The following is a 15,769-nucleotide window of genomic DNA, read 5'->3' as shown; positions in this document are numbered from 1 at the left end:
TAGATCCTGCTGAAATCTATGTATTGAATGAATAGACAATCATTTTGAATCGGAAAAATATCGTTTTTGAATCGAAAATCGTGTTGAATCGAAAAAATCGATTTATAATCAAATCGTGATTGAATCGAATCGTGGGACACCCAAAGATTTGCAGCCCAAGTAACAATATTTGATATTTAAAAAAAAAAGTTACTGATGGCGATTGTAAAATACGGGTCTGCATAAATACTAAAGTGCGGGGATTTTTGTCTGAGATATTGTTAATTTACAATATTGTGTTGTCTTGTAAACATTCCATGAGGTGGTGCCATTAACCCACTATTATTGTTTTGGATTTTACTTCAACTAATAAACTAGAACGATAGCATTCTGACCAATCAGACAAAAATACACATGAGAATTCAATGTATAGAAAAAAGTACAAAACCCAAATAAACAGGACATGACGACAATGTAAGACCCTGCCTGCTGTCTGTATACTTAAACTACTTTACATATTCACACTGTGTCAAGTTTTCAGCGGGTGTGCTACTTATCTTACACACGTGCCTTATTTTAACATGATGTTAAAGGTGTTTAATAAAATGATTGTATAATATATTGGCTTTTGAGGGTCTGAAATAATTAGGTACTTGCCGAAACTAAAACATTTTGTTTAATTGTCAAAAAATAAAAGGCATTTAAATTGCATTGCGATGTTACATCTGTCAATTAGTCTATTTGAAAAGTAATAATTAGTATGAATGTAGTCAAAGTATGTTATAACTATACTACAAATTGCAGTAGGATTCCTATTGATTTAATATTTTACCCCTGGATTCAACAAGATCAATACACACGCCATGACTAAAAAGTACTCTATTCCTTTCATGGTATTTGCATTTTTCCCTAATATAATGCTGATTTACTTTGATATCTAACCTTTGCTGTCTACTACTTTTGCAGTCTTCTATGTAAAGCGTAATTGTGGGCACAAATGAGACACAAAGATGTAAATGTATGGTTTATCTGTTCCGGACATAAATAAAAAGGTACATTAAGGAACGTCAAATTCACACATGCAAAAATTCAACATGTTTGAAAAGGAGTAGGACAGAGAGTTTATATAATTTTTACTTTGTATGTCTCCTTGTCTATTAGTATTATCTATATACTGATCATTCTTGCACATGTTTAACATGTCAACACTTATATTTCATGTGTTTGCATTTCGTCTTGAAAGAGTTCCTTCACTTCCCGTGCTTAGTTGTCACCATTTTCTATTTGCTGAGGAAAATATCATAGAATGTGTAACTATTGTGCAGTGGTGAACATAAGACAATAATAAGGGAAAATGCTGAAATAAAGACATTAAAAATGAATGATGTAATGCAGCTGAGATAGGCTCCAGCACCTCCCGCAGCCCCAAAAGGGACAAGTGGCAGAAAATGGATGGACGGGAAGGATGTAAGGTGATAAATGTATATGCTGGATGTAAATCAAGCAAGAAACAGTTCATGATCAATAAATAAAATACATTATTATAATTGTCATACATGCTGCTGCTATTGAGATGACTGGTTAAATGTATTGTTAAATGTAATATCACTATATAAAGTATTGAAAAATAAAAGTGTTGTCAAAAACAATGAATGCATTGTCGTTCATCCTTTTTACCTTTTATATAAATACAGTGCAAACAGTCTTTAAAGTTAATAGTTGAATATGATCTAAACATGCATTGAAGTATTATTAGTGTTGCACATACATTATGTGAGTATTTAGGCAATAATGGATGTGTGTTGAATCCTTTTAGTAGATAATAGTAGTCATTCATGCTGTACACTGACTACTCTATATCCTCTCTCTCTATATATAGGCCTATGTATAAAAACATCTATTTTCTATAATCAACATTTGTATTTCTATAGTGTTGTCCTGTGAGAAGATATATTGTTATAAAAGTGTTTACGTGTAAGGGGAGTAGGCCTCCTCTCTTGTGTCACATGTACTTGTTTAATAGCACTTGGAACATAAAAGTATGGTTCAAATACAAGATAGACAGACAAACAAATGTCTTTAATTGCACAAAGAGAATGGAATGATGTATTAAAGACGTGAGAGGTGATATCAGATGATAACAGACACCAGCCTGACCCCAACAGGTCTCTATCAGTGGTCATTGTGTTTGCTGCGTCACCAAAACCTTGTCTTGTTTCACAGCCGCCATCAATGTTTGTCTTTTTGGGCTGGGAGCTTCTGAATGAACATGTTTTGTAACCCGTAGGGCAGTTTTTGTTGCATTGTGAGGGACTTTTAAGTGTTTAATTGTAGAAATGACCGAGGAAAGTCGCCGAGCTTTGCTGCTGATGTCGGGGAAGAAGTCAGCTTTGGAGGGTTGTTCGATCCAAATGCCACAAATGTGCACCTTGTAAACGTCATAAATGTGAGGAGACACTAGTCTACTACAGAGTGGAACCGTTGTTGCTTTGTCAAATAATTTCCATTGCGTCTTTTAATGGTTTTAAAAGTGCGGAGAAAGCACAAGTGAAGCCAGTTTGACAGCACGCCGAGGAGAGGCCCAGTCGCTTGAGTCTCCACGGTTCTCATCCTGCATTTAAGCTCCGCCCCTTGCGATGGACAGTCCAGTTGAGTCTCCACGGTTCTCATCCTGCCTTTAATTTCCGCCCCTTGCGATGGACAGTCCAGTTGAGTCCCACCTCAGTCCTTGTCAACAACAAGACAAGTCAAAGCAGGCCATCATGGCAGAAGTAGCACCAGCCGCACCCGCTTCGTCGAAGACGGCCAAGAAGAAGAAGAGCAGCAGCAAGACCGCGAAAGCTGGACTCAGCGTCTCCGAGCTGATCACCCAGGCTGTCTCTGAGTCCAAGGAGCGTAAAGGAGTCTCTCTAGCCTACCTCAAGAACTCCCTCAACGCCGCCGGTTACGATGTAGAGAAGAACAAGGCTCGCATCAAGATCGCCGTCAGGAAACTGGTGGCCAAGGAGGTCTTATTGCAGACCAAGGGCACCGGCGCTTCCGGCTCCTTCAAGATGAACAAGGCGTCCGAAGCCAAGCCCAAAAAGGCTCCCGCTAAGGCAAAGAGCGCCGCCAAGAAGCCCGCAGCCAAGAAATCACCAGTGAAGAAAGTCGCAGCCAAGAAGCCAGCCGCTAAGAAGCCCGCAAAGAAGGCAACAACCCCGAAGAAGGCAGCAAAGAAGAGCGCTAAAAGCCCCGCTAAGAGCCCCGCCAAGAGCGCCAAGCCGACGGCTAGGAAAGCCCCAGCGGCCAGGAGGAGTCCTGCTGCCAAGAAGAGCCCCGCTAAGAAGGCCAGCAAGCCTAAAGCCAAGACTGCAGCCAAGAAGAAGTAATTCCACTCTGCTTACATCAAATAAAAAGGCTCTTTTAAGAGCCACCACCACTTCTTTCAAAGAGCAAGTTCGACTTTGACATAATTCTGTCACATTGTCGCGGCTTCCCCAACATCCTCAAACTTCTCAAATGGGGATACGCATACCCCCGGGGGTACTTGAAGGTATGCCAAGGGGTACGTGAGATTTTTTCAAAATAGCAACAATCCATAAATACTTTATAAATATTTTAATTGATTAATACTTTAACAAACTATGAATGTAAGTTTATAAACTGAACATCAAATCAAGTAGGCTATTCCACTCATTCCCATAAAGCCAGAGTTTCCCCCATGCCGTGATGGTTTGACCCTTGCTAAAATGTCTGTCAAAAAGAACTGTGAAAAGAAATGCAACAATGCAATATTCAATGTTGACAGCTACATTTTTTTGTGGAGATCTTCTATAAATATTGACGTTAAAGATTTCTTTTTTTGTGAAGAAATGTTTAGAATTAAGTTCATGAATCCAGATGTATCTCTATTACAATCCCCAAAGAGGGCACTTGAAGTTGATGATTACTTCTATGTGTAGAAATCTTTATTTATAATTGAATCACTTATTTATTTTTCAACAAGTTTTTAGTTTCCAAATAGTTCAAGAAAGACCACAACAAATGAGCAATATGTTGCACTGTTATACAATTTACATGTAATAAATCAGAAACTGATGACATAGTGCTGTATTTTACTTCTTTATCTCTTTTTTTTAACCAAAAATGCTTTGCTCTGATTAGGGGGTACTTGAATTAAACAAATGTTCACAGGGGGTACATCATTGAAAAAAGGTTGAGAACCACTGTGACTTACACGATCCTCAATGGCCGCTTGTAGAATTGATGTATTGGTGCATACTGCCATCAGGTGAAGATGTGAAGTCCTCTAGGTGCGTCCATGCTAAAATTAATTAACCCTCTCTTTAGTGCGCATTAAAGGCCCTATGGACCGGGTTGGAATGTTCTAAATTAGAATTATTAAGATTAAGTAATATAGCAAAAACTCGTAATTTTAGACTAAATTCTGATTGATCTGCCAGTATGAAACATGTCTATTATAATCCTTGAACAAAGTAAGAGTGAAACTCATGTGAATAATCACTGAATGGAGAACTGGGGGTGGGATTAAATAAATGATCTTCTTCCTGCTCCCTTTCAGGCAAAACTGGACAGTCATACATTACATACTATACATTACCTTTTGCACTATATTCATTGATATTATGTGTTGTCAACTTTGTACTTTTTTATGTCATTGCCTGAAATAAATAAATGGAATGAATTAAGTGAAATTAATCTGTCGATTACTATTGTTTTGTTGTTTTTATGTTTCATGCCTTTTGTGTCAAATAAAATACTGCTTTTTCAGTACAAAAAAAGAAGCAAAATTTTCCCGAAAAAACGTTTTGAAGAGGATTATTGGAGGTATTGGAAGTAATTGGACTCTTTAAACAGGTCAAAAATTTATAACATTGATTTTGATTCACTTATTTTTTTAACATAGTTTTTTATTGTGTTAGGTTTTTTAATTCCAATGCTTCAATCTCAAAATGAAATTTCAGATAAAAGTTTTTTTTTAAAATTATCTTTGTTTCATGGTTTTTGTCAAACTAACCTTAGTTTTTATACGGCAAACACAACATATGCAATGTCTTCCCCAAAAACTATTTCAAAGCGGAAGATTTCATTCAATTTGAGTCTTGAATAATTAATAGCATGGTAGCTTTTTGGTATTCGAGTCAACATTTCAACTTGTTATAATATTTATAATTAGATTTTTTAGAAAATGAGCAGCAGAAGACAATTGCCATGGTACTGTTCTCCCTCTATTGCAGTTATGTTTTTTCTTGTTTCTTGCATTAAACAACGAGAACACGTCTACCAAGTCCAATTCATTGTGTGTTAAACATACGTGGCCAATAAAACTATTGGGGGAAAAAAAACATTATTGTAAATAATGTTTTGAATCAATAAGATCAATAAAAGGTATAATTGACACATAACACCCAGTATACTGTTGCAATACATTATATATGCCATCCATCCATATACCCTGGACGAGTCACCACCTCATCACAGGGCCAACATTATATATGAATGTATTAATATAATACATACATACAAGAATGATTAATAAAATAACAAACTTCACTCAAAATACATATTGTGTCATCATCTTGCTCCAAACATGTTCACTATGTTGTTTCTAAATTCATTTTTCATCGACAATAAATCCTATTTTGTTTTCCTCTGCTACTGAGCCTTTTGCTGCAATATGTCGCCTCACCAACAGGTGGCAGCAGAGTCCACGTTGTAACAGAAACAAAACCACAGCGTTTCCCTCAAATTAGAAACACAATACTGAAGTTAGTGATTGTTGGTTTGCAAAATAGTCAAATATATTACCTTATTGACACTTTACATCAGATGTTAACAGGACAATAGTCAACATAAGTCTTATAGCTTTTATTTTTCAATACATAATTCTTTACATGGTCAAACATGTATTTATTTGTACATTACTCTTGCAACGTTTACATCTGATGCCAAACTACATTCCGCAAAGAGTCCAGCGCTTCAGAAGCTGTTCTTGTCGATGATTGGTTCATTTCAAAGTGCTCTTGTCCAATGGTTGATCAGCCTTTGCGCCGGCCTCCTCCCATACGGACCAATCAGCGCTGCCTTGTCTTTATAAAAGGCACAGCTTGCGAAGGTGGAAGTATCTTACTTCCTTAAGTCGAGACGTAGCTAACAATGGCAAGAACCAAGCAGACAGCCCGTAAGTCCACCGGAGGCAAAGCCCCCAGGAAGCAGCTGGCCACCAAGGCCGCCCGCAAGAGCGCCCCTGCCACCGGCGGCGTGAAGAAACCTCACCGTTACAGGCCCGGCACCGTGGCCCTCCGTGAGATCCGCCGCTACCAGAAGTCTACCGAGCTGCTCATCCGCAAGCTGCCCTTCCAGCGCCTGGTCAGGGAAATCGCTCAGGATTTCAAGACCGACCTCCGCTTCCAGAGCTCTGCAGTGATGGCTCTTCAGGAGTCTAGTGAGGCTTACCTGGTCGGTCTGTTTGAAGATACCAACCTGTGCGCCATCCACGCCAAGAGAGTCACCATCATGCCCAAGGACATCCAGCTGGCCCGCCGTATCCGCGGAGAGAGAGCATAAGCTTCAAACTGTAATACCACAACGGCTCTTTTAAGAGCCACCACACTTTCAATTAATGTGTCAATCCTTCCACAGTGTAAGCACATATCCTACCTCCATGACTTTTAAGGTTAAATCTTTGTTCGACACCAAACTAACAGTGTGGCTTATCTTACATACTTTGATTTATCTGCTATTGAATGTGTAATTGCAATTAATTTCCCTTTCTATCAGCGATGTCCATACTTTATTATTGTCTTAGCTTCTCACTCCTACCCACTTCTCTAAAGTGGGCTGGCTCAAAGTGGACTACAGAGTTAAACAACTTGCACTAAGCTTAGTCTATAAAATCCACTAAACCTCCCTGATACCGAAGTACATGTTAAACTACTTCCTTAACGTAAATGACCGCCATAACCACACCACCAGGGGGTTCTCCACTAACTACGTTAAACCCAGATTCCGAACTAACAAAGGTCTTAACTCATTCTCTTTCTATGCCACAATGTGGAATGCGCTCCCAACAGGTATAAAAGAAAGTGCATCTCTATCCTCCTTCAAAACCGCAATAAAAGTTCACCTCCAGGCAGCTACAACCCTAAACTAACACCCTCCCCGGATTGCTAATAATCAAATGTAAACAATCAAATGCAGATTATTTTTCTTATGCCTTCTGATCTCTCTCTCTCTCTCTCTCTCTCTCTCTCTCTCTCTCTCTCTCTCTCTCTCTCTCTCTCTCTCTCTCTCTCTCTCTCTCTCTCTCTCTCTCTCTCTCTCTCTCTCTCTCCTACTTGATGTCCATATCCCCCCCTCCACACCCCTGATTGTAAATAATGTAAGTAATTCAATGTGATTATCTTATGTGATGACTGTATTATGATGATAGTATATATCTGTATCATGAATCAATTTAAGTGGACCCCGACTTAAACAAGTTGAAAAACTTATTGGGGTGTTACCATTTAGTGGTCAATTGTACAGAACATGTACGTCACTGTGCAACCTACTAATAAAAGTCTCAATCAATCAAAGATAAATTATAATTTGTAATAGGACAGTATTCATTTTTACTTCCCTCAATATACCCATTCTTATGGTTAATTTTGTATTTTATGATTTTCAATTGCTACTTGTTTTTTATTCACTTCATCTGTATATTTTATTACTATACTCAATCTTCTTTTATTTTTTCTTATTATATTTATACTTTTTTTCTTTAATAAAGTTAATTCCTTTTTTTTTTTTTTTTTTAAATATTTTTGTCTATTTTTTTCTTATTAATTTTCCTATTTGTCTTATTTTGTATTTTGTTTTATTCTTCTCTGCTTTTTCTTCTTATTAGTAGTGTTAGTTGCAAGTGATTGTCATGACATAAGCTTTGTTTCTTCCTGCTTCTATTCAGACACATACATTTTTCATTTGGTAATCTTTTTATTTTTTTAAAACAATTTTAAGTATTGCATTTGAGATGGGGTTTTTTTTCTTTTTAAGCTGTGTAATACGGTTGTCTCGATACCAATGTTTTGGTACCGGTACCAAAATGTATTTGGATACTTTTCTATACTTTTCGAAATAAAGGGGACCACAAAAAATGGCATTATTGGCTTTATTTTAACAAAAAATCTTGGGTACATGAGACATGTTTATTATTGTAATTTAGTCCTTAAATAAAATAGTGAACTACTAGACAACTTGTCTTTTTGAAGTAAGTAAGCAATTTAAGGCTCCTAATTAGGCTGCTGACATATGCAGTAACATATTGTGTCATTTATCATTCTATTATTTCGTCAAAATTATAAAGGCAAGCTGTAAAAAATTGGATTATTAATCCACTTGTTCATTTACTGTTTGTATATGCTTATTTTCTGTTTTAACATGTTCTATCTACACTTCTGTTAAAATGTAATAATCACTTATTCTTCTCTTTAATACTTTACATTAGTTTTGGATGATACCACACATTTAGGTATTGATCCGATACCAAGTAGTTACAGGATCATACATTGGTCATATTTAAAGTACCCGTGTGTCCTACGGTGTTAAGTAAAGCATGTTCTATTATTTGTACTTTATTTGTCCCCACGGAGGCGAGGATTAGTGATTTAGAATGTAGCTAAAACACTGGATGTTAGCTGCTAAGTAGCTAGCCATGTTTTAAAGTCCCTTTTGCTGAGCAACGTTTCAGTGTTTTAGCTTCACCTTCATCGTTAGTTTTGAAGCCAAAATGCGTCCATTCTACCTTTTCTGTCTACACCCTGTGTCTTCTTGTAAGTACTCCGTGTGTGTGCCCTGCCGAACATGCGCCTCTGCTCGTAAAACCATCAATGTGACGACATGACGACGGTGCGGAATCATGCCCGTTAAAAAAAGAAACAAAAAAAAGGGGGCAACCGGTACTTTTCAGAAAGCATTGTTTTTTATTTCGATTCATTAGTACCGCGATACTATACCAGTACCGGTATACGGTACAACCCCATGGTATGCTCTTTATTCCTCAGTATTTTTTTTGTTTGTGTTCGAAATTAATTTAAAACTGATCATAAAATGTGTACATGTATAAATATTTCTGGTAATCTACAGCACAGTTATAAAACATAATACTGGAGTAAAACATGCTCTATTCAATGTTAAGCAAAATAACACATGTGCCTTAAAGTACTAGAACACCTTGCTTTATTTGTGTATTTGTATATAATATTACACACTGATGCCTAGTAATGGTGCTTTGTTGAGGTCATTTACTGTTTCTATTGTGTTTTTGAAAGGACTCAAAGTGGGGACTCGCGCATTTGCTTACCCTGCGCTGATTGGACAACAGTTTCCCCGACACCGTCAGCCAATCACAGAGCAGCATGGGAGTGTATAAATGTCCTGTTCGCAGGCCCCTGAGGTAGTGTGCTAGAATAGTAGTACTGAGTTCATCGCGTTAAATATCAATCATGTCTGGACGTGGCAAAACCGGCGGCAAGGCTAGAGCCAAGGCCAAGACCAGGTCTTCCCGTGCTGGTCTGCAGTTCCCAGTGGGTCGCGTCCACCGTCTGCTCCGCAAGGGCAACTATGGCGAGCGTATCGGCGCCGGTGCTCCTGTCTACCTGGCAGCAGTGCTGGAGTATCTGACCGCTGAGATCTTGGAGTTGGCGGGAAACGCAGCCCGTGACAACAAGAAGACCAGAATCATCCCCCGTCATCTTCAGCTGGCTGTCCGCAACGACGAGGAGCTCAACAAACTCCTCGGAGGTGTGACCATTGCCCAGGGCGGTGTGTTGCCTAACATCCAGGCTGTTCTGCTGCCCAAGAAGACCGAGAAGGCCGCCAAGAAGTAAACTACTTCACACTCTAATCACCGCAAAGGCTCTTCTAAGAGCCACTCACTATCTCACAAAAGAGCAAATATTCCTTGACCAAACTCTGAGTCTATGTGGCAGGGTTTGTACGACAGTCCGGTCAATTACTTGAGCATTCCAGGTTCAATTCCCGACATCGTTACTGTGTCTATGGATGCTACTTGACAACCATGCTTCTGTTGCTGTACCCAACAACTTAAAACTAAATATGCATTATTGGGAATTATTTTATTGAGCTGATAACAAGGTGAATACATCCAGTACATATTGCTAGTCATGTGTAGAGGAACCTATTGGGGTGGTTTGGGTATCTGGTCAGGATGCCACCCGAACGCCTCCCAGGGGAGGTGTTTTTATTTATTTATTTTTTATTTATTTATTTTATTAGAATTTATTAATCAAACAAAACAATACCATAACAATGCTATCCAATTCCAAAAGCAAACCCGACCCAGCAACACTCAGAACGGCAATAAACAGAGCAATTGAGAGGAGACACAAACACCACACAGAACAAACCAAAAGTAGTGAAACAAAAATGAATATTAACAGTATCAATATTAGTTACAATTTCAACATAGCAGTGATTAAAAAATCCCCCATTGACATTATCATTAGACATTTATAAAAAAAAGAATAGTGTCACAGTGGCTTACACTTGCATCGCATCTCATAAGCTTGACAACACACTGTGTCCAATATTTTCACAAAGATAAAATAAGTCATATTTTTGCTTCATTTAATAGTTAATACAAATTTAAATAATGGATCCCATATTCTAATATATGACTCATTATTATCTAAACTAAATGCAGTTTTTTCTACTGATATCATCTCCATAGCTTGTGTATACCAGTCAGAATGTGTTGGACTATCAACATCAATTCCATTTTTTTAATATTACCCTTTTTGTTATTATGCATATTGAAAGAAATGCATTTTTACTCTTTGATGACACGTTACTAAATTGATGCAGATCACCAAGAATACAAGTTTGCAGTGTCATTGGGATATTTATATTAAGGACAGTGGTTGCTTATTTTGTTGTTTTCAACCATAACTCTTTTATTCTCTCACATTCCCACAATAAATGAGTGTTTAGGACACGTCCGACCGGCAGGAGGCCACAGGGAAGACCCAGGACATGTTGGGGAGACTATGTCTCCCGGCTGGCCCGGGAACGCCTCGGGATCCCCCGGGAGGAGCTGGACCAAGTGGCTGGGAGTGTCTGGGCTTCTCTGCTTAGGCTGCTGCCCCCGCGACCCGACCTCGGATTAGCAGAAGAAAATGGATGGATGGTGTAGTATCACTGATGTTGTTTCTGGATCCTGAATTCAAACCAAGTCACAGAGTGAAACATGATTTTAATGAATTATCCTACTTATATTGTGTCAGTTAGCCTACAATTGATTTGATATATTTTTATTTCAAATATGCAAAACAAGAGCAAGCCTGATCCAATACAGTGTTGTAGCCTTAACAGCCATTATAACAAAATGAAAACAATGGAGAATAAAAAACGGGGGGAAAAAAATAAACAATATGAGCAATGGACTTTCTTTTTTTTTTTTTTACTTATTTGAAAAGGAGTGAGAAGAAGTCTACACTTATTTAATCCCACCCCTTTTCTTTAAATCATAAATTACTCTGAGCTAGAACTACCTGTTCACTCTATGTACAAACTTAATGAACTTGTATATACATAAATTATAAATATATACATACATATGCACACTACACACATACATAGCCACACCATTACCACTAGTGATCATGGAAATGGCATCATACCACTGCCTCAATGGGCAGCCCCACCCTCTTCTGTAACACAAACAAGCCAATATCAAAGCCCTTCTTCATCTCGGTACCTCTGGAATACAATGTGCCTATACTTTTTAAACTGCTTTATGTTTGTTTAAAAGGATACCTACTATTGTTGTTTGATGATACCGAGTGGTTCGTTTTCCTCACATCAATCCATTTTCTACCGCTTGTTTTAATTGGCAGTTTTAATTTTCTTAAACACATGTCAGACTGAATGACATTGCATACCTGAGCGGGAGAAACAATAGTTCCCATCAATCACGACAGGATATGACATTTTATTTTTTACTTGACTTTGACTTTATTTCAATCACAATTAAAAATACTCCATCTATACAATTTTGACTAGGTACAATTTAAAAAAATAAAATAAAATGGTATGTGTCCGAGACGAAGCAAAATAAAGCAAAATCTTATAATGTTATCACTGAGATATAATCTGATTCTTTATCAACATCAGAATACATGACTTTACTATGGAGGTTAATGTGTCTTTTTTTGACACTGAATTTATATAATTGTTTGTTTTTTCTTTACGTCAAATTATGCTGACAATTTCATTGGAATTGTACACTGGTTTGCTAATGATCTTGCTTATAAAATGTGTCCAGTTTGCTGGGTCTTCTTCATCTTTCCTCCCTGTGTTGAAGGGCGTACCACAGGGTTGAATATTAGGACCGCTGTTGTTCTCCATTTACGTGAACAATCTTTGTGATAAAATATCAGATGCCGCTTTCCATTTCTATGTGGATGATGCGGTCGTAGATTGATCATCCCCCTCTGCAGTGCAAACCCTTGAACTCCTGCAGTCTGCTTTTGATGTTGTTCAGTCCCAGTTGACCCAAGTCAGTGCTAAATGCAGACAAATCTAAGGTGATGTTATTCTCAAATGGCAAACGGCTGACATTCCCTAAAAATATTGACTACTCATGGGGTGGAGCTTGAGTTGGTCTCAACATACAAGTACTTAGGAATTATAATTGATGAGAGATTGTCTTTTAAAGCACACATAGAAAAGCTTGTCTCTAAGCTTAAAATTAAATTGGGTTTCTTTTTCAGAAATAAGTCTTAGTTAAGGAAAGTTAGGAAACATCTGATTCCAACCACCTTTATTCCTTTACTTGATTATGGAAACTTGCTTTTTATGAATGCACCTGGCACTTACTGTACTGTGCCTTACCTTTTATTACTGCTTGTGGAAATATTGTCCACCACTGTACTCTGTATGCAAAGGCAAACTGTCCATCTTTAACTGCCCGAAGACTTTCTCCATGGATAGTTTTTATATATAAATGTCTTCTTGGACTTGTCCCCACCTATCTGTGTTCCTTTGTGTTTAGACACTCCAGTCATTACAACCTACACTCACAGGATATCCTCCACATGTTGGTTCATAGAGCCAACACATCCATCCTTGTTATACCGCTTGTCCCTTTCGTGGTCGCGGGGGGTGCTGGAGCCTATCTCAGCTACATTCGGGCGGAAGGTGGGCTACACCCTGGACAAGTCGCCACCTCATCGCAGAGAGCCAACACAGAACTTGGCAAAACAAGCCTTCAGTTATGCTGCTCCCTGGTCATGGAATGACATCCAGAAAGAGCTGAGACTACTAGAATTGATCACTTTGGGGGATTTGAAGTCAATTTTAAAAGATCGAGAAACCAGTTCTCCTGGGCAAAGTACTTGCTTTTAAATTGAATGATTACATATTTGTTATAAATTATTTTTGACCTGTTGTGGTATGACTGCTGTTGTTATGTTGTATTGTCTTGTTGTAATTATTATTGTAACTTTGTTTGTGCCGCTCTCTTTGTCAGGTCGCTCATGAAAAAGTGATTTTAATCTCAATGAGTCTTTAGTCTCAATGAGTATTTACCTAATTAAAGGAAATTGATTGGGGGAAAAATGTTGGTTAAATGTGTGTTTTTTCAAATTCAGTGTATAGAAAATCAGTGTAAAAAAAATCAGCGCTGAAAAATTCACTGTCGAAAATTTTGCCGCCTCAAAAAGCAAGACTCACTTCCGGCAAATTAAGACTGAAGCAATCGATCCCGTTTTAGAACCAGCCAATGAGGTGTCAAGTGTGAGGTCACATGACATGGGTCTTGGAAAACGGCATAAAACATGCAGTTAAGAACTACCTGGGCATAATACAACATAATTCACATATATTTTGAATGGTTACAATCTGCACTTTTGAGATATCGATACTTGTGATACTTTGAGATAATGTATATCATTAAAAGGAACACAGTGTAAAATAACTAAATCATTGAGATCCTGTCTAAACAAAACACATTTGGTGGGAACTACTTTTTTTCCTGCCTACGTATAAGTAAATAATGCACAAATAAGATAACGCATTCAGTGAAAACTAACGCTACCATTTGGTTCGTCTTGTATATCGTTTGAAGATGAAACCCAGATGATATGCATCGCTTCTTACCAGACAGATTAGGTAAATTTGCACAAAGTATCAGTATAGAATCGGTATTACTGATAACAGTCTGTATTTTACCATGTATTGGATCAGAAAGAAATTAACTTCTCTGTTAGAGAGATCTACAGATTATAGAGCATGCATGCTACACACCTAAGTAGATTATGCTTGGCACTCAGCATCAAGGGTTGGAATTGGGGTTTAAATCACCAAAAATGATTCCCGGGCACGGCCACCGCTGCTGCCCACTGCTCCCCTCACCTCCCAGGGGGTGTTTAAGGGTGATGGGTCAAATGCAGAGAACAACTTCGCCACACCTAGTGTGCGTGTGACAATCATTGGTACTTAATCATACCGAAGAAAGAAAAAAAATCATATAAGAGTTTCTAACAGGGATGTGACATTCGCGAACGAGTTGTCTTTTGAAAGTCTATTTCTTATTGAACGAATAAGAAACGGTTCGCAGTTGTAATTCCCTCATTTGAGAACCGTTATTTGTGCAAATTGCCTACGCTGCCCCCTCAGAACCGGACTCAAAATCAGCTTTATTTATGAAGAAGTAATGACATCACCTAGTTAAGAGTCATGTCAAAAGGCTCTATTCATGTGAACGCTATCGTGCACACGCACTCAGCACTTAGGAGTTTAGTAAGAACCTACACAAGCCTTTTTAAGCTGCTGTATTTGGAGTTAGAAACAATAGCAACTGGAAAAGAAAACAAAACGAACAAATTAAAACAAAGCATATGAATATATATACACACACACACACACACACACACACACACACACACACACACACACACACACACACACACACACACACACACACACACACACACACACACACACACACACACACACACTTGTGAAGTACTTACATTGGTAGTTAAGGCCAGTATTGTCAAATTATAGCATGTAAACTGGTGTAATGTATACATGTTAATTTATTGACATAACACCATATTTTTCTTCAATGCAGTTATTTCCGTGTTGAAGTAAAGTCACAGTATGCAGATAAACAATATCTGTTGCAGGTCCCAGGTAGCCAGGACAAGCAGTCCGATAATAATGTCCTGTTAAACAGGAGGAAAAAGCACACAGAATGTTTCAGTTTTTTACAGACTGGTCGGTCTCATCGGAATTTATTAACAGAAATTACAAATCCACAATTCACTTAAATTCCCATATCTTTTGTCACTTTGTATTATCGTGTCAATGTCTTTTACTTTACCTTCAACTCTATTTTCATCAAAACACTCAATAAACCATCACTGTATCACAGGAGTTATCATTACCATAACAATACTGTATGTCTTTCCCATATATTTTCACATATCCACATCATCTCTCCAAAACATACAATATATTGCCCAATTAGACCTTACTTCACGTCTTGTCTTTCTCAGGAATATTCACCTTTAACTGAATGCACTTTTTTAGCAACATTCATTAAAGCACTTTACTTTTCTTCATAGTCTTCTTCTTATAATAGCAGCTTTAAGTTACTGCACTTGAAATGTTCATTGACCATTCCTGAGAGCTTAACTTCTATAACCATGTCCAAACACAATAACATAGCATGTAAAACCTCTTTCAGAACACACACATTATACATAAATACATTATAAAA

At 37.8% G+C, this 15,769-nt stretch overlaps 3 protein-coding genes across 3 annotated transcripts in view; 2 read left to right on the top strand and 1 right to left on the bottom strand.

Moving 5' to 3' along the window:
• Positions 1 to 15,769, bottom strand: part of LOC133656159 (breakpoint cluster region protein-like) — a 590,239-nt gene that overhangs the window by 307,402 nt on the left and 267,068 nt on the right. The gene's annotated exons all lie outside the window — the stretch shown is intronic.
• LOC133656171 (histone H1-like) lies at positions 2,710 to 4,581 on the top strand. The gene has a single exon (XM_062057075.1). The coding sequence runs from the start codon at positions 2,742 to 2,744 to the stop codon at positions 3,348 to 3,350; it is 609 nt and encodes a 202-aa protein (XP_061913059.1). The 5' UTR covers positions 2,710 to 2,741; the 3' UTR covers positions 3,351 to 4,581.
• On the top strand, positions 9,447 to 9,851 carry LOC133656183 (histone H2A). Its single transcript, XM_062057090.1, has one exon. The coding sequence runs from the start codon at positions 9,468 to 9,470 to the stop codon at positions 9,849 to 9,851; it is 384 nt and encodes a 127-aa protein (XP_061913074.1). The 5' UTR covers positions 9,447 to 9,467.

Source organism: Entelurus aequoreus, linkage group LG08 (assembly GCF_033978785.1).
Source record: "Entelurus aequoreus isolate RoL-2023_Sb linkage group LG08, RoL_Eaeq_v1.1, whole genome shotgun sequence".
In the NCBI taxonomy this organism is placed as follows: domain Eukaryota; kingdom Metazoa; phylum Chordata; class Actinopteri; order Syngnathiformes; family Syngnathidae; genus Entelurus; species Entelurus aequoreus.
The sequence above is the reverse complement of the archived record's forward strand: the minus strand, read 5'-3'. Positions and strand labels throughout refer to the sequence as shown.

What these genes read in the sequence shown, in the direction of transcription:
- LOC133656171 (XM_062057075.1), top strand. Translation starts at nt 2,742, where the DNA reads ATGGCAGAAGTAGCACCAGCCGCACCCGCTTCGTCGAAGACGGCCAAG.
- LOC133656183 (XM_062057090.1), top strand. Translation starts at nt 9,468, where the DNA reads ATGTCTGGACGTGGCAAAACCGGCGGCAAGGCTAGAGCCAAGGCCAAG.